General features: G+C 33.1%; 2 protein-coding genes across 4 annotated transcripts in view; one reads left to right on the plus strand and one right to left on the minus strand.

Moving 5' to 3' along the window:
* The window catches only part of arhgap24 (Rho GTPase activating protein 24), a 230,588-nt gene that overhangs the window by 145,706 nt on the left and 59,069 nt on the right, over positions 1-25,813 (plus strand). The gene's annotated exons all lie outside the window — the stretch shown is intronic.
* Positions 3,751-10,625, minus strand: LOC141291883 (uncharacterized). 3 transcript variants are annotated; one of them, XM_073823898.1, is made up of 9 exons: positions 9,782-10,625; positions 8,096-8,261; positions 6,967-7,440; positions 6,192-6,221; positions 5,993-6,060; positions 5,674-5,717; positions 4,785-5,472; positions 4,594-4,674; positions 3,751-4,378 (listed from the first exon to the last, which is right to left on the minus strand). In XM_073823898.1, the coding sequence occupies exons 1-7, from the start codon at positions 9,986-9,988 to the stop codon at positions 5,424-5,426; spliced, it is 1,038 nt and encodes a 345-aa protein (XP_073679999.1). In that variant the 5' UTR covers positions 9,989-10,625; the 3' UTR covers positions 3,751-4,378; positions 4,594-4,674; positions 4,785-5,423. The 3 variants fall into 3 exon arrangements, with proteins under 3 accessions (XP_073679999.1, XP_073680000.1, XP_073679998.1); XM_073823899.1 differs by lacking the exons at positions 3,751-4,378; positions 4,594-4,674; positions 4,785-5,472; ... (1 more) ...; positions 5,993-6,060; positions 6,192-6,221 and adding an exon at positions 6,237-6,384; XM_073823897.1 differs by lacking the exons at positions 3,751-4,378; positions 4,594-4,674; positions 4,785-5,472; ... (1 more) ...; positions 5,993-6,060; positions 6,192-6,221 and having other exon boundaries at positions 6,537-7,440.

Consider the following 25,813-nt stretch of genomic DNA (forward strand, 5'->3'; position numbering starts at 1 on the left):
AAATTTTTTTTTAAATCTTATGCTCCACCTCCTGACAACACACAAGCAGCGGGAGGTCTAAAATTTGACTAACAATTTATCATTCCCTGTATCAATATGTGCCACATGCTAACATTTCATGAAATAATGGGTGTAACACTTACCTAGGCCTCTCTGGCCAATATGGGTGTTTGAATTGAAGTATATCTGGTGCATCAAGCTTGCCACCAATATGTCAAAAAGATATTTTGTGGATTAAATGCACATAAAACACACATCAAATGTATATGCTAATACAGAGCAGCACTACAGGCATTAAATAATACTAATAAAACATTTAATTTGTATAGTGCTTTTTAAGACCATAGAGCAGTGCTTCCAACCCTGCTCCTGAAGGACCCCCAACACTGCACATTTTCTTTGTCTCCCTAATCAAACACCTCATTTAACGCCTCAGCTCATTAACCCATGTGGTAATGAGCTGATGAGTTGAATCAGGTGTGTTTGATTAGGGAGACAAATAATACGTGGAGTGTTGGGGGTCCTTCAGGAGCAGGGTTGGGAAACACTGCAATACAGAGTACAGGTCCATCTCAATTAATTAGAATGTTGTGAAAAAGTTCATTTTTTCCTTGTAAGTTATTTAAAAAAGTGAAACTTTCAGATATTTTAGATCCATTGTATGTAAAGTAAAACATTTCAAAGTTGTTTTTTTTTGGGGGGGGGGGGTAATTTTGATGATTAGAGCTTACAGCTCATGAAAGTCAAAAATCAGTATCTCAAAATATTAGAATATTTACATTTGAGTTTCAACAAATGACCATCCCTACAGTATAAATTCACTGTATCTCTTGTTCTTTGAAACCACAATAATGGAGACAATAATGGAGAGGACTGCTGACTTGGCAATGATACAAACATTGACACCCTCCACAAAGAGTAAATCACAGAGGGTCATTACTGAAGGGGTGGATGTTTACAGAGTACTGTATCAAAGCATATTAAATGCAAAGAATTTGGGTAGGAAAAGGTGCACAAGCAACAGGGATGACTGATTCAAACACTTGTGAGAGCTTCACAAGGAGTGGACTGAAGCTTGAGTCAGTGCATCAAGAGTCACCACGCTCAGACGTCTTCAGGAAAAGGGCTACCAAGCCACTTCTGAACCAGAGACAACATCAGAAGCATCTTACCTGGGCTAAAGACAAAAAGGACTGGACTGCTGCTCAGTGGTCCAAAGTCCTCTTTTCAGATGAAAGTAAATTTTGAATTTCATTTGGAAATCAAGGTCCCAGAGTCTGGAGTGGAGAGGCACAGAGTCCATGTTTCTTGAAGTCCAGTGTTAAGTTTCCACAGTCAGTGATGATTTGGTATGTCATCTGCTAGTGTTGGTCCACTGTGTTTTCTGGAGTCCACAGTCAACTCAGCCATCTACCACTTCATGCTTCCTTCTGCTTTGTGGAGATGCAGATTTCATTTTCCAGCAGGATTTGGCACCTGCCCACACTGCCAAAGGTACCAAAAGCTGGTTCAATAACCATGGTGTTACTGTGCTTGATTGGCCAGCAAATTTGCCTGACCTGAACCCCATAGAAAATCTATGGATATTGTCAAGAGGAAGATGAGAGAGCAGTGCCACAGACTGATCACCTCCATGTCACACCGAATTGAGGCAGTAATTAAAGTAAAATGAGCTTCTACCAAGTATTGAGTGCATATAGAGTAAATTAATATACTTTCTATAAGGCCAATAATTTAATAAAAAAAAAAAAACATTTTATTGGTCTTATTTTTTTTATTGGGTATTCTAATTTGTTGAGATAGTGAATTGGTGGGTTTTTGTTAAATGCATTGAAGTTTCACAATTTGAGTTGAATTACTGAAATAATTAAACTTTAAAATAAATAAATTAAACACAACATTCTAATTTTTTGAGATGCACCTGTACTGTTGCAGTAGTCCAGTCTGGAGGTGATGAGGGCATGGATGAGATTGATGCATTGGACAGCAGGGTTGGGGTCAATGCAGGAATGAACTCAACAATTCCAATTCAAAGAAGGAAATGGAATTGGAATTGAACAACAATTACAGGAAACAGAGTTGGAATTGAATTGGAATTACAGGAAGTGGAATTCAATTCAGGGAAATTCCACTGAATTCCATTTAGTGCTGTTTAGTGCAGTAAGCATTTATTTGTGATTACATTTAGAGACATACATTTGAACTTTATTTATGATGCTTTACAAATACCAAGTAATGTATGAAACAGAGTTGATCAAATGCAAGGAAATAAAAATGAGAACTGTACTTTATGAATTAATAATTGAATGACAGTGGTGATAAGTTTCTGGATGCACTATACATTCAATGTATGATTACCACATAGTGTATGTCTCAACTCACAAACAAATGAGTCATGTTCATTCATGTATTTCTTTCACTTTTTATTGCATCAAATTATCATAATTTGCTGAAATTTGGCATGTGAAATGGTCATGCTTAACATACTAAACATACAGTACTTTGTGTTTCTTTTATATGTTTGTTGTTTATGTGATTTACAATATTTAATGTACTTTAAACTATTAAGCAAATCAAGTCACATTTTTTTTATTTAGCAACTCAAGTGGAATTTATTTGATTTCAATTCTGTTTCCTGACATTCCAATTAAATTCCAATTCCATTTCCTGTCAGCTGACAGCTGCATGCAATTCCAATTCCAATTCCATTCCAGGAAGGGAATTTGAATTTACCATTCATTCTCAATTCAATCATGAATGGCCCCAACCCTGTTGGACAGTTAGTTCATCAATATAGAATATGGGGCTATCTATGCAGTATGATGCACCGAAGCTGGAAGATGGAACATGTCTTAATTCACATGAATTGACATGCATAGGCATTTAGCATATGGGTTACAGTTTACATAGCCCCATATTGTACATTGAGGAACCAACTTTACAGGTGGTACATTTTGGCCTATTTACCAATGAGGTACAGCTGATTCAACCACCAAAACCACACATTTTTCCAGAACCCTATAGCCTGTAAATGTTCTGTCAATGGTTGGAGAATTATTTAGGAACTGTTCTGTCCCGAAAAGTACTGCCCACATGCTGTCCTATGATGCGAGGATGTCTGGGCCCTTGACTTGCCAAAGCAGGTCAGCTATGAAACTGGATATATTTTAGCAAAACATATACATCAGAATTTATTTTGCCAAAATTGCACATATCTTTATGTTTTATGCTCATGAAATTGTACTGTATCTCTGCATATGATATGACTGGTGTGTGTGTGTGGCAATAAAATTACCTGTTATTTAACCAGATAGAAGAAAGCATCTGATGAAATGTTACTGCCCCTGGACCCCAGGTTATCTCAGTAGAGCCCACCAAAGGTATAAAAAATGACACATTCAAAAGGGCTTGAATCCTTGAATGTGTTATGCTAATCACTTAAGATATGGTTTATAATGATTATAATGATTATATCTGTTATTGGTCCATCTCATTTACAAACATGTTATATGAACCACAGCATACAATGACAAACAATATAAACAGTGTAATTAAACAAAATATATAAAAAATGTGTATTTCTGACCCCTGTTGCTAGGCAACACACCCTGTACAGCTTGGCTAAAGAACAATGAATGGGCTACATGAAACTACAGAAATGTATAATTTACTATGCATTAAATTACAATGCATTAGAATCATGATATTGTTATCACCCAATTACGCAATAAATCATTGTTAGAAGGAAATATTTTTTATTGTTATTTATGCAATGGATTATCAATACATGGATATTCAGTCAGAGGAAGAGTGTCCACTCCACGCACATTGGGGGCACACCCGGAGTAGTGGGCATACTCTATTTGACTGTAAACATCAACACCCATCAAATCAACTCACGATTACCACAAACTGCACAATTACCTTTAACAATAAAACACTGTTAACAAAGTGTAAAAACTATTCCATGTTTATTAATGTAATGCATACTAATTTCATTTACAGACATTGTTTGCTTATTTTAATTATTTTGTACTTTGTTGAATGTTGTTGTCTATATGAAAGTGACAAAAGACAATTATTGTCTTCTCTATGCATATATGTATGAAAGTAACAAAAATCTCTCAATATTTAGCAAAAACTTTATTTAATATACATTTAATGGAAACTACAGGGATGCAAGCAGATGAAAGGTGGAAAAACAGGAGTGTGTGTGGGGGTGGGGATTGTGTTTAGGCTTAAGAGGCTGTTTGATTGGACAGCCAAAAAGCGGCATGAGGTAAAAGCAGCAGCACCACCACCATTGTCCACTGGAACATTCTTGGGTCTTCTTTTTGGGTCCTTCTACAGTCTCACCACCACAATATAATAGGAGAGCCTAAAAATCAAATTGGAAAAACAGATTTATGCCCAAAATGCTGGTCATTATTGGGAAATAAGTCCCTTTAGGATAAAGCAAGACCTGTTCGCCTTGTAGGGAGTTATTTTCAATATAATGACTGGCGTTCTGCACATTATCCCTTACTTATTAAATTACTAGTCATTCACAGACATATCGTGTGGCTGTGAAATGAAAGTGAAACATGTACTTACCAAGGATCAACGACCAAACAGTGGAGTGGGACTACTACAGGGAAGTGTGGCACGACAAAGACCGGCTTCTTCAGCTTGTTTCTGGTGGGGGGGGGGGACAAATATGTAATGCTCAGCTGACATTTTCCAGTGTGTGTACAGAAGTTGGTAAAGTAAAAAATTGAGGATGTCCAAAACAGTACAACACTTACTTATCTACCTTACCAGGGACCACTGATGAACTGCAACCAAATAATGGAGTGGGACCACATCAGCAGCAGTGACTGGTAAAACATCAGTAAAGGGGAAAGATGTAAGGTAATTTAAACCACCAAGAATAACAAGTTTCAGCCAACCAATCCTAAATCAACAAATATTGTAAATAATCACACTACATTACCTTCTGTTGTATGAATGTTGGAAACTGCCATGCATATTACATATAGAAACGTGTTTGTGATGACCATTATGGATATTGCACATTCATTTTAAATTATTAACACTGTCATTCGTGAGGGATTTTTTTAAAATTTACAATAAATTTCATCTGACTTACAGCATGTACAGAGTCCTGCTTTGTGCACACATTTTGCTCGGTTGAATGATTTACTAACCTCTTGATAAACCACATATCAAAAGAAGAACATGTTTCTGTATGGAGTTACGCATTTCTTGAATTATCCAGTTCTGAAATGGCAGGAAATGTTGAACATCTACCATCTTTAACACAGGGCTTGTAAACAACACTTTACTTTGTATAAAAATATCACAAAATTGCTATAAAAAACTTTATTGAATATGCAATGTACAATAAAAAAAATAAAACAACATATATTACTAAATTAATTAACTTAAACAAATGACTCCTTGGGCTCCCAAGTAGGAGTCCACTGTTTCCCACTGAAAACAAAAAGGAGACAATTAAGTTACATGTGATATTTCAATTATTCTATTGGGAATGTTAACTTCAAACACATTTGCACATTCTTCAAAACAGGTCTAGGTAAACGCAATTGACTTCAAAACGTGTGTGAGATTGAGAGTAAAATAGAGAGTCAGAGCAATCTTATTTCTGTATTTGTCATATAGTAGAAAACATACCATGCTGCACAAGGCTCCCAGTCAATCAGCAATTCTGTTTGACCCTATGGCAGGAACAACAATACATGCTTGCCTTACATATTTTTTGCATCAGGCTTTGGTAACAGCCACCATGTTTTTTGTTTCATGTTTTACTATTATATTTGAATTATTTTAGTCAAGAGACTGTAGTATATACTGTATACAATATTTACATTGTTTGATTATTTGCCAGCTTTACTTCTGTGATTGACAGGTATTTTAACTTAACATCTTGACATTAGTTTGACGTAAATAGAACAAATAAAGAGTAGTATGTGTTCTGTTATGCATGTCTTACCTTTCTCACTCTTTCTTTCAGAGCACTCCTAATTGGAAAAACACCTAGGCCAGTGTGGTAGGAGCAATCTGAAGGCATCAAAACTCAGATTACGAACACAACATCATAAACATATTCAGGTCAAGCATTCACATCAAAGTGATCAAACATCAAGTCTAAATGCAAATGTATTTATTTGACAAAAGTCATTTAAACTTACTTTTTTGTTTTTTTTTATCCATTTCTGCCTCTGTGGGATAAAAAAAAAAACAGACATATATTCACTCAAAAAAGGCAAACAATTCAAAAACGGTCTTGCTCACCATACCATTTATTACAAATATCAATATCATTAAAAAAAAATTGACAAATGCAAAACATGCCTGACTTCCCCTTTCTCTTCCTTGTTGACCCTGTGGTTTTAAAGAAGTCAGATGTCAAACTAAGTATGGAGTGGAAAACAATTAAGGACTATCTAGGTATGTCTTTTTATACATTCATTAAAACAGGCACACATTCACACATGTTGTGTTTACACACACACACACACACACACACACACACACACACACGCACACACCCTCATGTGTAACCTATGTCATACCACAAAAATGAACATGAACACCCAATCAGAACTAAATCAATCAGTTGAGAAGTTGCCCAGCAAAATTGCTGAAAAATTTGTTGGATACAGTACATACCATACTCTTTCTTATGTGTGCAATAACCTCCATTGTAACAACTGACATCATTAGCTAAGCTAATGATTTCAGTTGGAGACAACTAGCCTTTAGCTTACATGCTAATCGGCCCCTCCAACTTCAATTGAATTAGGCTAATAGGGGGATATGTCGAACTGGGATGTTGCATACAAATACAAAAAAAGTATATGTCCCTCCCTAATCTAACTCTCTGGTAGACAGCAAGTGAGCGAATTAAACAAAACACAGCGGAATGTTGCTTTAAGAGCTTTAAAAGTTCGCTGTAAGAGTTACCTTTTTTAGGTAGATGTATTTCACCTTCACCCACCACAGTGGGGCCTTCCAGCCCCGCCTCCTCCACGAGGCCATCACTCTCTACAGCTGGGCCTTCCAGCCCCGGCTTCTCCATGAGGCCTTCAGTCTCCACACCTGGGCCTTCCAGCTCCGCCTCCTCCACGAGGCCTTCAGTCTCCGCACCTAGGCCTTCCAGCCCCGGCTCCTCCATGAGGCCTTCAGTCTCCACACCTGGGCCTTCCAGCCCCGGCTCCTCCATGAGGCCTTCAGTCTCCACACCTGGGCCTTCCAGCTCCGCCTCCTCCACGAGGCCTTCAGTCCCCGCACCTTGGCCTTCCAGCTCCGCCTCCTCCACGAGGCCTCCCAGCTCCGCCTCCTGCACAAGATTTTCTGACCCCACCTCCCCTGAGGTGCCCTGCTCGTCACAGGGGGTGAGGGTCAAGGTGAGGACAGTGTCCTCACTTGCCTTCCAACCTGTTCAAATTTGATTAGAAAAAAATGGTAGGAATGAGGCTGAACTATAATGTATTATAATATTCAAACAGGTAGATTATTTGACATTGCCGCACATAAGAATTTTAAGACTATATTTCTTAGCTTGTATGCATTTACATATTTCTGAAACACAGGCAAAACATTGACTATAGGCTATTTTTCATACGGGATGCAAGTTTATATGATTTTGTTTAAGGTGTGAATAGCTAAAGGCGAAACAATGGGGAAAACAGGGAAACTTACAACAACATACATCAAATATCGAACTGGCATCTTAAGAAACCCAAACTATGTTTTACCAAATTTTCAGACTACACTTGGTAACCTATATTAACAAGGCTATGTATTGAACATGGCTGGAATTATAATCTTAAAACACCAGAGTATTGTTTATTTATTTAATTTTCGACTTAGTTTCTACGCAACAAAAAGTAGTTCTACCTTCAGTGGACAGTGTCTTGTTTGCCACAATTATCTCGTCCATGTAACCAACATTCCACAACGTTGAAATGTAATAAGGCTGTCATTTGTTGTATAAACTATAAATATTTGATAAGTGCTGAAAAAATAGGGAAGTATTGACAATCAACTGTACAAGTAGACGACTGAAAAAAATATATACTTTACATCTCACCTGCACAAACCAACTCATAAAAGGCAGTTATTTTGCTGAGGTGTTGTGTGGCCAGTGGGTCCAGTTCGCATCTTGGGGTGAGGGAAGTTATTTTTGTTTTTTTGCCATTGCCTTCCTTCTGAAGGAGGAGGAGTGGCTTGTAGCCCATTGCATGTAGCTTCTCAAGCTGCAAAGACATTTATTTTTAAAGGATAAATGCACTTATAACCAGCAAAAGCAAAATTACTGAGTCATCATCAAAACTGAATTTTCTATTTTGTCAAATTTACTCTGTATGAAAAATTATCTCTGGCTTGAATTTGATGTTAGAATTATTAACAGGTCAGGACTTAATGTTACATGTTAAAAGTCAAAATCTGGTTGCCACTTGTATGAATTTGGTAGCCCTGTAGATGTATAGATTTTTTCCATCCATATTTCATATTTACCACCCCAAATGAATAGGTTTACACTGAAAATCAATGCATTTCAATACACTGCAAATACATAACGGGATTAGTTCTACGAGACGGAAGATGGTACATCTAGGATACAGGATTTAGTAAAATACACAATATAGCTGTGTTGTTTACTTTGGTAAACCCATTCATACTGTATGTTTTTTTTACAAGGTTAAGTGCTCATGAAATAAATGAATTTTTGGTTGTCTTTTGAATGTTGTCAGGGATTCTGCATTCCGGATGATGGTAGGAAGATCGTTCCACCAGCATGGAACCGTGAATGAGAATGTTCTGGAGAGTGAATTTTTGGCAATGGGTATTTAGTTCATTAATATGCCTTTCAAGTTAACAGTCAGTGACTCTGACTCTGCTGGCCTGTTCCCAAAAGCCATAACCAATTTGAACTCAGGAACAGGAACTGACTCCACACTTCCCCTCCAATCCCCAGACTTTCTTCTGCCCACCTACTGTGCAATATTTAATACGTTTGATAACACTGCTATTCTGTGCAACTTCATTACTGTTCAATATTTAATACTTAATATGTAATACTTAATACTTCTGATATAATCAAAATCAGTTTAGAAACCAAATTTATTTTTTTATTTTAATTTATATAGCTTCTCAGAACTGTGCACCTTACACCCCCTCCCCCCTCTTTTGCAATACTTATTTTATTCCTTGTTGTTACATTTCTCTTATGTACATGTTGACAGTGGAAAAGGAGTTGCTTCAGTCTCGTTGTACATGTGTATAATAACAATAAAAGGCATTCTATTCTATTCTATTCTGAAGAATCTGTGTTTAAAGTTAAACTCCACTTTTAACAGTAGTACCTAAATTCCTTATTATTATTGCATGAATGCCATGACTACATTAAATTCATCACATACTACTGAAAGGTGGAATCACATGCTCAATTTAAGTCAGTTTTTCAATAAAGATTTACCTTGCCCGCAACTTGGACAGTTTTTAATTTTGGACCACCATGTGTTTAACACGCCTGCACTAGGCTTTAACTGTGTGAAAGAGAACCTTCAAGTTGCATTTGGTATTTAAACTCTGTTTAGAGGTCGAGGTAGAGGTAAACCCTATATTTCAGAAATCTGGTTTAAATCCCTCTTTAAAATAAATACAAATAAAAGCATTTGAAAAATATATTATGATCTTCTGTCAAAAATGTCACTCAATCAGGACTGGTAAATGTGGCGACCCTATTAAAAAAGGTAGTGTTAATTGTACACACCAAAATTATGGCTTCATCACGCATGGCTGCCTCATTGTGTTTTTTTTTAAGATTGCCAAGCCACTCCCCCTTCTTCATATCAAGGGCCTGCAGTCTCTTCAACAAACGTGCCTTCTTGGGCTGCTCTGCCCCACAGGCCTTACAGACCTTAGTGGCACAGGGCATGACCTGAGGGCAGTTGGGGCATTTCTTCTTATTAGAAACCATGTTGTCTGAGAAAAAAAGAAAGAAAAAAGAGAAAGTTATTTATGTATAATATAGGCTACCCATTGAAACATTCTGAATTAATATCACACTATAGGACTTAAAATCACACTATGTAAGGGATGCTATGTGCTTTCTTAATTTCAATGGTCAAATTGTCTTAACCAGTCATTCTTCTGAGTTTTGAACTTTGTTCGTGATGACATTGTGATAAGGGTAAACATTTCTCTGATTTTTAACTGCTATTTACACAGTAATACACTGTGTGTGTGTTGCCCATATGAGAGACCGAAAATAGTCCTATTGATAAAAGAAAAATGTGACATTTTAATGTCTACTGAACGCCTTATGAATATCACATTATTAAATTACACGAAAATCGAAAAGGAAGAGTTGAGAATTTTTTTGTGAACTAGTTACACTAACATGTGACATGCAGTTAGCACTTATAGCGTTTTATATCAGACAAATGGAAACACCAAAACAATGTCACAAGAAGTTAAAATAGAGCATAAGGCAGTCATGACAATACTCCAGCAACATACTTGACTAATACACTTTTGCATACATATTTCATCGAATTATATAGTCTACTTGTTCATGAGGTTGCCAATAATTTTATCTTACCTTACTCAACGACTCCAAAGGACGTAACGTTAAGTAGCTAATTGGCGGTAGCGCCGTCACCCGGATATTGTTGTGCAAAAAAAAAAAAAAAAAAAAAGGTGAAAAATTAAATTAAACTATTTTTTTTTCTCCAACAGGAGAACAGAAGAAACTTACTGGAACTTAAAAAAAAATCGGAGCTTAACTTACTGTAACAAAACTGAGCAACATACTGTACTGCTGGTGACAAAAACACAGATTAAATGTCTTTTTTTTCTGTAAGATGCGCAGTGTTTCGTTTTTTAAACTGTTTTATTCTTATTTTTTTATTGAATTTTTAAAATGACAGAATTCAATATCAAGTCCTTGACACATTACTTTTACACATTTTCAAATTTAGTAACAATATAGTTTAAATAAAAAGAACCAAAAAAGAAAAGAAAAAAGAAACTTAAAATAAAGGGCATCACAAACGTATGTTAAATTCATTTAGCAAAGATAGGCCTACAGATCTTTGGGCTTTTCAAAATTTTTTTTTTCTTTTTTTTTCTTTAGACTCTAAATATATTGTAAAGGCTGCTTAATGCGATAGCCTATAGTGTCGTTAATGACCCGCTTATCGCTGATGGCTTACTGCAACATTTCACCGGTAATAAGACCCAAATAATATTATTAAAATAAAGAAATGAATGGATACAATGATAACAAATGCCCATAGATGTAGCGTTATAGTTTTAAAAATATAAATAAACAGCAAAGCAATCCTGCTTCGGAATAATAACCGAAAAAGACCGAAATAATAATAAATAATAATTAATATACAACGCCGCCACTCCCACCACGCGCAGTGCTGAGGGGTACCAAAACTAGCCTAATGAAAAATCAATAATCATAGTCAATAATTATAATTCCGATATTATTTCATTATATATTATTAGGCACCTTTCAGCAAAGAGTATTTAATTGCTCTGGAGTGGTCGGTTGGTTTGCGCCAAGTTTGACTTTGACAGTAGGAGGTATATAAAAGACTAAGCTCTCTTTATGTTTAAAATCATAAAGAAATTATGGTTAGGGCACCGAAATGGCTAGCAGCAGCACTGCACATATATAATCCATGATAAGATCTCGTGAAAAAATGTTGATTAAAAAGCTTCTCTGCTGCAGCCCGACTGGCAGAAAGAATCGTGCAGTTTCACGAAATATGCATCCAATTGAAATGCATTAGTTTCAAAAAACGTGCTGGACTTACGAAAATAGCGAAATAAACGTGCCCCTGCCACGAAAAAATAGATTAAATTACGTGACTATATCACGAACTGCCGTGAGACTGGGTTGGTCTGTCTGTATAATGTGTCGAAAACATACCACAACCGTAAGGAGAAAGAGGAGCTCTGCTGAGGTGAAATCGTCTCAGTTTTGAATAGGGCTGTGACTGTGGCACGTTGTTTTTTTATATATAGCCTACACTTCAGTCAGCGAACAAGCAGCCTAAAAACGCTAAAATAAATCAAAGAAATAATATATTTAATTAAGAAAGTAGCCTAAGAGTATTAAATAGGCTATTAAACAAACATTCCTTGTAAAAATGTCCGACAGCTCATCAATTTTTGGCCGACTGAATTTGGCCGTCTTTTTTTCTCTTTCTCTTCCTCATTACACAGCTGCTGTTTTTAATAGCAAAGTGATTACATTTATTTTCGTTCGTTTAGTTTATAAAGTTAATTTAGAGATATATTTGGAACACTTTTTGTTTGTTAAATTCAAGTTTTTGTTTTTTAAAGTTATACCTAGCAAACAGCGGCAGACAGATCAAAAGCCTGCTTAATTCATCGCGATTTAAATTAAAATCCATTGATATAAAAAACTTAAAACATATCACAATATTAGTTTAATCATTCAATCAAGATAATTCCAAAGTTTGTGCGGAGAGAAGCGCGCTTTGCAGGACATGGAGACGCCAGTGCAATGTGGAATTTCTTTTTTGCTCATAAAGGTAAGAGTAATTTACCACCCGGGCCGGAACTGTAAAGGGTCTACCTTAGTTTGTGTGCACTAACAGTATCAACAAAATGTGCTCTTAAAGAAAACAAACAGAATACGCTTGATATCTTTGGTTTAAACAGGAGCGCTTCACAATAATTAACCGAAACCCAGGTAATTGCCTCACAAACACAATATCTATAGAAAGCTTTAAATTATTATTTTACTATAAAACGAAATAATTAAAATCGAAAACAAAACTCTTTCATTAGCTAATCCATAAAGATGCATTAGGCATTAATGAGCAGATGGCATCGTCAATTTCATCTTTGCAACACTGAATCAGAAAATACTAGTTTATTAATAAGTAATTCGAATATTTTCTTAATTTTTGCCTTGACACATTCATGGTAATTACTTTTGCTGGGGCTTTGAGGCCAGTTTTGCGTGCATTTGAATGTGGAACTCTTCCAGCTGGTCGCTGCTGATGGCAGGACACTAAACACCGCCATGGCAGAATGAATGTAGCAGAGAGTTAGTCAAGTTATCCCGTTCCAGCGTGCAAAGTCACATGACTTTTTTAATGCGCACTGAGGAATTTAATTTGAGAGGCTTCTTGAGAGAAATGCAGCATGTACACCACAGCAAGCCGCTGTCTTGACGGATAGTAATTTTAGTTTATTTAGTCTATATATTTGGCAGATGTAAAGCATACATGTGTATGTTTTTTGTGTTAGTCCATTTTTATTTTATTATTATAACAGTTCAAGGAGCAACATGTTCGTGCACTTTCTAAAGATTTTAGTTCTGTTTTTGAATAAAGGGTTGTAAATCCTTTTTTTATCCGATTCATCGATTAATCGAAAAAATAATCGACAGATTAATCGATTATTAAAATAATCGTTAGTTGCAGCCCTAATTCTGACCAAACCTAGTATGTTTTATAACAAGCATGACCTGAGGGCATGAATTTCACATGTGTTCCAACACAGCACCACCTACTGGTCAAAATATATAAAAATTGAAATTTCTGCTAATAACTTCTGGCCATTTTGGCCAAAAATTATAGGACTGGTCTGGTTAGATTCAGAACGGCATACCGAATGAAACAATACCTAATTTTCTTCTGTCTGCCATTTTAAGCATGGACCGTTTCGAATTTTGTTGTAAAATCCTTTATTTTTTAAATGCTTTAGCATATTGTTATGAATCTTATAGAATCGCTTGACGTAAGGTTATGAAATTTGCCAGCAAGGTTGTCGGATATTTAGCACATAATGAACAGACACACGCTATTTAGTATGTGTAGTATGTAAATGATTAGAATGAAAAAAGTTAAATTAAATTAAATGTGAAGATTTGCCGTAGTGAGACTAAAATAGTAGTAAAACGTTTCAACAATATTTGTTTTATTTACAACTTCGAAAAACAGTGTATTCTAGTCCAAACAGCATGGATGCACGTGATAAAGCAGTTTTTTATCTTTTCAGAAGTCCATTCAGATCCTCAAGCATTGAAGCTCAAACTTCCATCAATGGATTCACCCTAATTAAGAAACAGATTGAAGAAAAGCCGTTTCGGCCCCAGCTGCGAAGGCCGACGTCTGTCTGTGTGTGTTCGCTTATTTCTCTGAGCTCTCCTGTTGTTTTCATTCTTGCGTTCAGTCTGTTTTCGGGCCTCTGAAGTGTGTGATTGATGGCGGTCATTCATTGAATCATGTTGTCACGCGGCGTGTTTTCCTCGTCCCCTCATCTCTCACACCGTAGCCTGGGGGACAGAAAGAAGAGTTTGTACTTGATTTGTTTCATCGTTCACTTCATTCAAGTCTGATTAATCCCTTGTCTGTCTCCTCTCTCAGTCTTGGTCTTTTATAAGCTTCTGGTCTCGTGTGAGAGCTGTCATGGCTCCAGGAACTGATATTTCTTCAGTCAAAAGTGTCTGCGGTGGTGCCGATAGCACAGTCTCGGATGTGATGGAGAACAGTAGCTCAGGGACAAATCAGGGATTTATATCACAGACTCTTTCTCAATAGACTCTGTGTGGGTATCAGTAGGGCTCGTGCTGATCTGAGACCTGTTTGCTGATTCTTATTAAAAGGTTTGGAAAATGACTGGTTTCGTTTAGGTTTAGAGTGCTTGAGTTTCGAATATTTTCCAGGAAACTTTGTTTTTCTAGAAACATCTACAGAAGAAAGATAATACTATATTTGAAAAGAAAATGTTATTGCATATTATCAGCACAGCTGTTTCTGGTTTGAAATTGTGACCACTCATGTCTAGTAAACTATATAGGAAAAAGCAATCGTAGCACTGAGAAGTCAGAATCAGTTTGTTCTGCTGTATATGGTTCATTCTCTCATATGCAGCATTTGAATGTTCATTCTAGTGAATCAATTCGTTCTGCTGTGTATAGTTCTTTCTCTCATATGTAGCATTTAAAAGTCTGATTTATTCTAGTGAATCAGATTTTTTTTCTGTTGTATATGGGTCTTTCTCTCATATGTAGCATTTAAAAGTCTGTTTGAATCTAGTGAATCAGTGTGTTCTGCTGTATATGGTTCTTTGATTTATTCTAGTGAATCAGATTTTTTTTCTGTTGTATATGGGTCTTTCTCTCATATGTAGCATTTAAAAGTCTGATTGAATCTAGTGAATCAGTGTGTTCTGCTGCATATGGTTCTTTGATTTATTCTAGTGAATCAGATTTTTTTTCTGTTGTATATGGGTCTTTCTCTCATATATAGCGTTTAAAAAGTCTGATTCATTTTAGTGAATCAGTTTGTTTTGCTGTATATGGTTCTGTCTCTCATACGTAGTTTTTGAATGTCTGGTTCATCCTAGTGAATCAATTTGTTCTGCTGTATGTGGTACTTTCTCTCATACGTAGCGTTTAAAAAGTCTGATTCATTTGAATCAGTTTGTTCTGCTGTATATGGTTCATTCTCTCATATGCAGCATTTGAATGTCTGGTTCATTCTAGTGAATCAATTCGTTCTGCTGTGTAGTTCTTTCTCTCATATGTAGCATTTAAAAGTCTGATTGAATCTAGTGAATCAGTGTGTTCTGCTGTATATAGTTCTTCTCTTATATGTAGCATTTGAATGTCTGATTCAATCTAGTGAATCAGTGTGTTCTGCTGTATATGGTTCTTTCACTCATATGTAGCATTTGAAAATCTGATTCATTCTAGTGAATCAGTTCATTCTGCTGTATATGGTTATTTGATTCATTCTAGTGAATCAGTTTGTACTGCTGTATATACAGTAGTTCCTTCATATGTAGCGTTTGAAAATCTGATTCATTCTAGTGAATCAGTTTGTTCTGCTGCATATTGTTTTTTTATTCTAGTGAATCAGATTTTTCTGCTGTATATGGGTCTTTCTCTCATACATAGCGTTTAAACTGTCTGATTCCTTCTAGTGAATCAGTTCGTTCTGCTGTATATGGTTCTTTCTCTCATAATGAGCATTTGAAAGTCTGATTCATTCTAGTGAATCAGTTTGTTCTGCTGCATATTGTTTTTTTATTCTAGTGAATCAGATGTTTCCGCTGTATATGGTTCTGTCTCTCATACATAGCGTTTAAAATGTCTGATTCATTCTAGTGAATCAGTTCGTTCTGCTGTATATGGTTCTGTCTCTCATATGTAACGTTTGAAAGTCTGATTCATTCTAGTAAATCAGTTTGTTCTCCTGCATATGGTTCTTTGATTCATTTTAGTAAATTCATTTTTTCTGCTGCGTATGTTTTTTTCTCTGTCATATGTAGCATTTGAAAGTGATTCATTCTAGTGAATCAGTTCGTTCCGCTGTATATGGTTCTGTCTCTCATACTTAGCATTTGAGAGTCTATTTCATTCTAGTGAATTAGTTTGTTCTGCTGTATGCTTCTTTCTCTCATAATGAGCATTTGAAAGTCTGATTCATTTTAGTGAATTGGTTCTGTCTCTTATACATAGCGTTTGAAAGTCTGATTCATTCTAGTGAATTAGTTTATTTTGCTGTATGTGGTTCTTTCTCTCATAGTGCTTGAAAGTCTGATTCATTTTAGTGAATCAGTTCTGTCTCTTATACATAGTGTTTAAAAGTCTGATTCATTTTAGTGAATCAGTTCTGTCTCTTATACATAGCGTTTAAAAGTCTGATTCATTTTAGTGAATCAGTTCTGTCTCTTATACCTAGCGTTTAACAGTCTGATTCATTTTAGTGAATCGGTTCTGTCTCTTATACATAGCGTTTGAAAGTCTGATTCATTCTAGTGAATCGGTTCTGTCTCTTATACATAGCGTTTAAAAGTCTGATTCATTCTAGTGAATCAGTTCTGTCTCTTATACATAGCGTTTAAAAGTCTGATTCATTTTAGTGAATCAGTTCTGTCTCTTATACATAGCGTTTAAAAGTCTGATTCATTTTAGTGAATCAGTTCTGTCTCTTATACATAGCGTTTAAAAGTCTGATTCATTTTAGTGAATCAGTTCTGTCTTTTATACCTAGCGTTTAACAGTCTGATTAATTTTAGTGAATCAGTTCTGTCTCTTATACATAGCGTTTAAAAGTCTGATTCATTTTAGTGAATCAGTTCTGTCTCTTATACATAGCGTTTAAAAGTCCGATTCATTTTAGTGAATCAGTTCTGTCTCTTATACCTAGCGTTTAACAGTCCGATTCATTTTAGTGAATCAGTTCTGTCTCTTATACCTAGCGTTTAACAGTCCGATTCATTTTAGTGAATCAGTTCTGTCTCTTATACATAGCGTTTAAAAGTCTGATTCATTTTAGTGAATCAGTTCTGTCTCTTATACATAGCGTTTAAAAGTCTGATTCATTTTAGTGAATCAGTTCTGTCTCTTATACCTAGCGTTTAACAGTCTGATTCATATTAGTGAATCAGTTCTGTCTCTTATACATAGCGTTTAAAAGTCTGATTCATTTTAGTGAATCAGTTCTGTCTCTTATACATAGCGTTTAACAGTCTGGTTCATTTTAGTGAATCAGTTCTGTCTCTTATACCTAGCGTTTAACAGTCTGATTCATTTTAGTGAATCAGTTCTGTCTCTTATACCTAGCGTTTAACAGTCTGATTCATTTTAGTTAATCAGTTCTGTCTCTTATACATAGCGTTTAAAAGTCTGATTCATTTTAGTGAATCAGTTCTGTCTCTTATACATAGCGTTTAAAAGTCTGATTCATTTTAGTGAATCAGTTCTGTCTCTTATACATAGCGTTTAAAAGTCCGATTCATTTTAGTGAATCAGTTCTGTCTCTTATACCTAGCGTTTAACAGTCCGATTCATTTTAGTGAATCAGTTCTGTCTCTTATACATAGCGTTTAAAAGTCAGATTCATTTTAGTGAATCAGTTCTGTCTCTTATACCTAGCGTTTAACAGTCTGATTCATTTTAGTGAATCAGTTCTGTCTCTTATACATAGCGTTTAAAAGTCTGATTCATTTTAGTGAATCAGTTCTGTCTCTTATACCTAGCGTTTAACAGTCTGATTCATTTTAGTGAATCAGTTCTGTCTCTTATACATAGCGTTTAAAAGTCTGATTCATTTTAGTGAATCAGTCCTGTCTCTTATACATAGCGTTTAAAAGTCTGATTCATTTTAGTGAATCAGTTTGTCATAAATTGTCCTCTTTCTTGTGTTGCATTGGTATGTTTGATATACTCAAGAGAATTATTTCTTTAGGATGATTCTTGTATATAAACACAATAAATAAATAAATAGATTAATCATGTTATAGTGTGTTGAAAATGCTGAGTAAAGTTTTGAATGTCATTTTTGTCAAACCTGCATGAACACTTTTATTATTCAGCTCAGGATGTAGGTCAGGAAAGTTGGTCTGGGGTGAGATGAACCTATGCAGGCAGGTTCTCCTGTTCTCTTGAGATTTTTTTTCCTGAAATGAGAGGAAACTCAAATGCTTTCTGTCATCACAAGCTCTCACACACCATAAATACCCTCTGATGTGTATTTAAGTTCACTGGACTCGTCTTGGCAGAGGAAGTGGTGATATGAGCTTTATTTTCCCTCACATCTACATGTCAGCCATTTTTACTGAGTGTTTTATGATTTCCAGATGTCAGAATCACCTTAAGTTGGCTGGCCTTGACCTCAGGAATATTGTCTTTATGTTCTATTTTGAAAGCAATATAATTAGAACACTTTAGCTTGAAGCTTCTTTTGGACGTAAAATATACTTTGCTACAGATACATACAATATTCTCTAGAGACGACAGGAATGTTTTAATAACAGTTCTCACAGAGGCGATGCCATCAGCCAGTTAGAATGATGTACTGATGAATATTCATGAACACACATCCTTAGGTGTTTATGGTCTGATACAAAAAAATTAATGCAGAAACATTCGATACATTAACACTTAAAAGCTCTTTTTTTCCCACCAATAAACAGGGTTTTAATAAAATTTGAGTTTAAATAAGGTCATACAATTTCCAAAATTGTCATATTGGTCTGTTGCAGTGTTAAGTATTATTGATGCTTTTATAGTTTTTATTAATATTTTGAATTAAATATTATTATTATATTTTCTTTTTAATTTTAAATAAAGTTTTAGAATTTTTTGTTGTTTATATATAGTATATATATATATAGTTTATATATAGTTTTTCTATTTTTTTAGTTTCTTTTTAAAATATGTCTTTAGATTTTATTATGTTTTAGTTTATAGTTTTAGTTTATTTATGAACAGGATTTATTTTTTTAAATGACTATATATATTTTTTTTGTTTTAGTTTATTTGGTTTATTAGTATTAGCTCTGTATCTTAGTTAAAGTTTTAGTAATTTTCTGGGGTTTTATTAGTTTTTTTATAAATACGTCTTTATAGTTTTAGTTTTAAGTTTACTTATTGAATAAAATATTAATTTCTTTGTTAAATCTCTGTTAAAATTGAGTATTTTAATTTTTTTAAGAACATGTATAGTTTTTAATTTATTTTTAGTTGTTGTTTATTTATGTATTTCTGAATAAATTATCCTCTAAAAAAGATTTCAATTTATGTTTTTTTTTCCATTTGTATTATTTTTTTAATTATGTCTATATAGTTTTTAGTTTAGGTTTTTAGATTTAGTTTATTTGTTTAGCTCTGAAAAAACTATTTATAAATTATAAATTATCCACTAAACAGGATTTAAGTTTATGACTTTGTATTTTTTATTTTCTTTTAATTATATCTATATTGTTCTTAGTTTAAGTTTTTAGTTTTTAATTTATTTATTTAGTTCTGAATCAATTATCCTTTAAACGTGTTTTCAATTTATGCTTTTTTTTTCATTTTTATTATGTTTTTCCATTTATATTATTTTTTTAACTATGTCTATATAGTTTTTAGTTTAAGTTTTTAGATTTAGTTTATTTGTTTAGCTCTGAAAAAAAAACTATTTATAAATGATAAATTATCCACTAAACAGGATTTAAATTTATGACTTTGTATTTTTTTATTTTCTTTTAATTATATCTATATTGTTCTTAGTTTAAGTTTTTAGTTTTCATTTATTTATTTATATCTGAATAAATTATCCTTTAAACATGATTTCAATTTATGGTTTTTTAATTGTTATTATGTTTTTTTCCGTTTTTTTATATATTTTTTTATTATGTCTATATAGTTTTTAGTTTTCATTTACTTATTTAGTTCTGAATAAATTACCCACTAAACAGGTTTTTCAATTCATGATTTTGTAATTTTTCTTTTCTTTTAAATATATCAATATTGTTTTTAGTTTTCATTTATTTATTTAATTCTGAATAAATTATCCACTAAACAGGGTTTTAATGAAGCTTAAAAGGAAGAGTTTAATTAAAGCATTTTATTTGTTTTTGCTGAATCATGGATTCGGAAGGTTATAGAGGGAAACTGTGTGGTACTTCAGGCCTTTATCTAATATATCTAAAGTTGTGAGTGGGCTCTTCCTTCGAAGGAAATGATTGATGCCACCCGAGATTGAAAACAGCAGCCGCAAAAACACGAGGGAACAGCAGATATCCCAGAATGCTCTTGGTGTGGGATATGTCTTGTGTGCTCAGCGTGATTGAAAAGACAGAGGAAAGGAAAATGAGTTTGCCATTGTTCTGTCTCTCTCAAGGTCTAGTTCTTTCTGTCTTTCTCACTGGGCTTCTTTCAAATCTTCAGCTCTGTGAAGTAAAGCTACAGCCACAGACAGACCTGAGGCCATAAAAACACATCTTAAGTAGGTCATTCTACTATAAGATTCAATGGCTGTGGTGTTTCTCAATACATTATCAAAATTATCGATTTTTATTTTATGCCAAAAATCATTAGGATATTAAGTAAAGATCATGGTCCATGAAGATATTTTGTAAATTTCCTACCACAAATATATTAAAACTTAATTTCTGATTAGTAATTTGCATTGCTAAGAGCTTCATTTGGACAACTTTAAATGCGATTTTCTCAATATTTAGATTTTTTGGCACCCTCAGATTCCAGATTTTCAAATAGTTGTATGTCAGCCAAATATTGTCCTATCCTAACAAACCAGACGTCAATGGAAAGCTTATTTATTCGAATTTATAAATTTCAATTTAAAAATTTTTACCTTTGTGACTGGTTTAGTGGTCCAAGGTAACAAATTTGCTCAGAGGGTACAAAAAAAAAAAAAAAGACTACGGTCTCATTTTTGTTAATATTATAGTTTTTTTGGTGAATATTTTAAATTAGATTTTATTTTTATTATTTATTTTCTGTTTTCATTTTAATTTTAGTTGATTTTTTTTGTCTTTCTACAATATGTCTCTAAAGTTTTATTTTTATTTTTTATTAAGCTTTAGTTTTTAGTTTTAGTTTATTTAGCTTTAGTTATTTAAACTTAGTTCTTAAACGAAAATGCCAAAATGTTGCCTTGGCAATATAATATTTAGTATATTATTTTTTACTATATTTTTTTATATTATTATATTTCATTTTATTTTTAATTTACAGGGTTTCCGCGGGGTCTTAAAAAGTCTTAAAAAGTCTAAAATTTAAAAATCAAAATTTTAGGCCTTAAAAAGTCTTAAATTCGCTGTTCTAGGTCTTAAATAATTTTACACAGGTCTTATTTTTCCGATGTCCATGTAACGCTACGTCTAATGCTCATTTAAATTCTCTTTTTGTTGTTTCCGTGGTGTTGTAGTTCTTTATTTCACTATTCCAATTTATATATATTCCATATAATTCGCTGTATTTAAACTACAAATGAGACCAACATGCAATAGCCAATCAGCTTTCTGTTATTGCCGCGAGTCTCTCTCGGATTGTACCGCAGAAGTAAAATGGATTTAACTTTTTAGCTTTGGGTAAGTGCAAGTTTAGCGATACTTAGCTTGAAAAAACTGAATATAGGGCTTGGCTAAGGCCAGTTGCTAACAACTAGATTTTTTTCTCCCTCTGTGGAAGTTACTGCGTCTTCAGAATCGCAGTAGCAGAATACAGGTCAAACGACCTTTTTCTGTATATAATGTTATCAATAATAATAAGAAATATAGGTCGAGCTAGCTGACCGCCAGCGTTCGAAATACTTTTAAAATGTTTTTTTTTACTTGCCCGACCGAACAAACCGCCTGATTAAAACTGAAGTGACAAAAACAACTAGTGAAGCATCCAAAGGCAAGAAAGATTCATATTTTAATACATTAAACGTAAACAGAAATTGATAATGGATTGTGTATTTCTGGTCTATTTGTGACATACTTTAAAACAAATGAATGTAACAGCACTCTAAAGAAACACACTGAGGTAAAAATTTAAAATGTATAGTTTATTTATAACATGATATAGTTCAGTAATATACCAAGTGAGCTTTTTGCTAAAAATTCTCACAATTACAAATGTTACATTAATTTTAGCTCAATAAAAAAGTAGTTAGTCAAGTAGTTACTTACATATTAGACAATATGCAACATTAGCAGAAGCATTCTCCTAGCAGCGTTCTGCTATGATTCAGTGTTTTGCTCGAATCAGTTGAAATAATTCGCTCATGAAGTGACTTACCGCCACCTGCTGGTAGTTTAGTGTGTTTAAAAGTATGCCTCCACACCCAACATTTCTAATGTATATAATTATAAATCAATAAATGTATTTAAAACATTAATCTCACTTTTAATTTTGCAGTGTAAATTATGTAATCTCACTGCTAACAGCCATTTAGAATTTATTGATAAATTCATAAAATAAATTTCAAAGGTAATGCATACATTTCAAAAGTAAAAAAAGGCCTTTATAAAGGCAAATCAAATATGCAGATTTAAGATGTAAAAGCTAATAGAGCACTGATGAAAATATTGCTTCAGAATTTTTTTTTTACATCAGATATTTCTAGTGGTACTTTTATGGGGATATTTTGTGTGGAATAGTATCTGCTGATATGAAAAGTTCACTGTATATCGTAGTAATAAATTTAATTTATGACAGCCATGAAATTGCGTTTACTTTTTACATTAAACACATTAAATATTACATATATGCATGTAATATAATATCTATTTCCATTACAGGTTTCGGTCTTAAATTTCATATAAGGTGGTATTAAAAAGGTCTTAAAAAGTCTTAAATTTCACTTGTTCATATCTGCAGAAACCCTGTAATTTAGTTTAGTTTTAGTTAAAATAAGGTCATAAAAGTTCGGAAATTGTCATGTTGGTCTGATGCAGTGTTAAGTATTATTACTAAGCAGTTATAGTATTTATTTATATTTTGAATATATTTTCTTGTTAATTTTAGCTAAAGTTTTATTAATGTTTGTTGTTGTTTTTATTAGTTTTTTTATGTCTATATAGTTTTTGTGTTTATAGTTTTAGTTTATTTTATTGTAATTTTTCAGTTTTTGCCATTTTAATATTTTTTAAATATGACTATATTTTTGTTTTAATTAAGTTTTAGATTTTAGTTTATTTATTTAGTTGAATAAATTCTACATAAATACATGTATTTGTCTGTTTTTTCCTAATTCATTTTTTTAAAATGTCTATATAGTTTTAGTTTTTAGTTTTAGTTTATTTACTGCATAAAATATTAATTTGTTCTTGTTAAAGTTTTATTTTTATTTTTGTCTATATAGTTTTTATTTTAATGTTTTAGTTTTAATTTATTTATTTAGTTCTGGTTAAATTATCCACCTAACAGGATTTCAGTTTATCCATTTTTATTTATTTTCTTTATTATGTCTATATAGGTTTTAGTTAAAGTTTTTAGTTTATTTATTTAGTTAAATAAATTTTACACTAGATACATTTTTATTTGTTCTGTCTCTTAGTTAAAGTTTTAGTAATTTTCTGTTTTTTTTTTTTTATTTGTTTTCATTTTTTTTTATATGTCTCTATAGTCTTAGTTTTTAGTTTTAGTTTATTTACTGAATGAAATACTAATTAGTTCAGTCTCTTTGTTAAAGTTTTAGTATTTTTGGTCAGTTTTATTAGTTTTTGAGTTTTTTTAAATAGGTATATTGTTTTTATTAAGTTTTGGTTTTTAGTTTTAGTTTATTTATTTAGTTTTGAATAAATTATACACTGAACAGGATTTGAATTTAGGCTTTTTGTAATTTTTATTATTTATGTTTTAATTATGTCTATATAGTTTTTAGTTCAAGTTTTTAGTTTTAGTTTATTTATTTAGTCCTGAATAAATTATCCACTAAACAGGATTTCAATTTATGTTTTTTTTTTGTCTTTTTTGTCTGTATAGTGTTTAGTTAAAGTTTTTAGTTTTAGTTTTTTTTTAGTTCTAAATAAATTATCATTTCTATTATTTTTTTTAAATATATGTCTATATAGTTTTTAAGTTAAAGTTTTTACTTTTATTTTTTTTTGTTATTTTTATTATTTTATTTTATTTTATTTTATTTTATTTCAGATAATATTCAATTCCCAGTAATGGTTTTATTTATGTATTTATTTTTTTAGTCTTTAACAACAATAACCCTTGTCTGCTGATGTCACAATAACAGCATAAAAAATGTATTTAGATTTATTTTCACATTCTGAATAATGATTAAATACTACCAAATATAGTATAATCCACTATTATTTTCATTGTTTTGCAGTGCTTACAAGCACATGAATTTCTCATTGTAGAACTGTCTGAAGGCTGAATTTGGCTTCTATTATTCATCCAGCAGGATGAAATGTGTGTTTGTGTTTCTCAGTCAGAATTACATCGCACATTTCTGGCGTTTCTCCACAGATTTTGGCATCGCAGTCAAAGCTAAACAGGGCTCAGACGTCACTGCATGACACTGACGCTCTGATTATATTCTAGAGATATACACCAGGCTCTCAGAAAGACACTTTAGTAGTTCTTAAGGTCAGTAATTAGTGAGTGAATTTCACTTAAGGTGAGAGGTCAGTAAGTGTGTGTGTGTGTGTGTGTGTGTGTGTGTGTGTGTGTGTGTGTGTGTGTGTGTGTCTACAGATGCCAGAGACAAAACAGGAAACACTTACATAACCTGGCTGGTAACGGAGAGGACGTTTGGCTGTCATAGCAAACTTCTAGCCCCTCTAAATATTCTTTCTGCCTGTCTATAAACACCAGGACAGATCAGGTTAAGCATTTACATTAAATTTACCTTCGACATCTATAGTTCATGTGTAAGTGAACACAGTGTTGACACTCTAGGGAACATTCTAGACCTGTTTTGCGCCCCTGACATATCCAGCATAGCAGATATAAGCGGAAGAAGACACATGGCGGTCGCACACAGAGTGCTTTTCACACAGTGTCAGCGACCTAAACTGTCACAGACTGTCATTGACTGCTGGGTCAGTGGATGCTGAAGCTATTTGGGTAACGTTTACGTAAAGGAACAGTCTTTATAAATCAACCTCATGTCATTTCACAAACATATAACATTAGTATAAAAACGTATTTGCGTAGAATGAGTGAATGGGGACGGATGCTGCTAAGCTCCAAAAATGACATTCATTCATTTATTCATTCATTTGTGCACTCATGCATTCATGCATGAATTAATTTATTGTAAACATTTATTTATGTATTATGTATGTATTTTTTTTTTTTTTATCAACAAATACATGTTAAATATTTATTTTAATTAATTTGCACATATTAATTTAGAAATACACAATACATATTCATGTATTTTGTTTTTATTGACATATGGGGTTGTATTATTTATGTACCAATCAATAAATACGTTAAATATTTATTTTAACTTAATTATATTGATAATTATGTTTTTTTTTTATTTATAATTATATATAT

The sequence above is a fragment of the Garra rufa genome, chromosome 19 (assembly GCF_049309525.1).
Source record: "Garra rufa chromosome 19, GarRuf1.0, whole genome shotgun sequence".
In the NCBI taxonomy this organism is placed as follows: Eukaryota; Metazoa; Chordata; class Actinopteri; order Cypriniformes; family Cyprinidae; genus Garra; species Garra rufa.

Coding starts and splice junctions, on each gene's coding strand:
- LOC141291883 (XM_073823897.1), bottom strand. CDS start 9,988: ATGGTTTCTAATAAGAAGAAATGCCCCAACTGCCCTCAGGTCATGCCC. Junction 8,262..9,781: donor GTGATGAAGCCATAATTTTG/GTGTGTACAATT, acceptor ATGTCTTTGCAG/CTTGAGAAGCTACATGCAAT. Junction 7,441..8,095: donor TTATGAGTTGGTTTGTGCAG/GTGAGATGTAAA, acceptor AAATTTGAACAG/GTTGGAAGGCAAGTGAGGAC.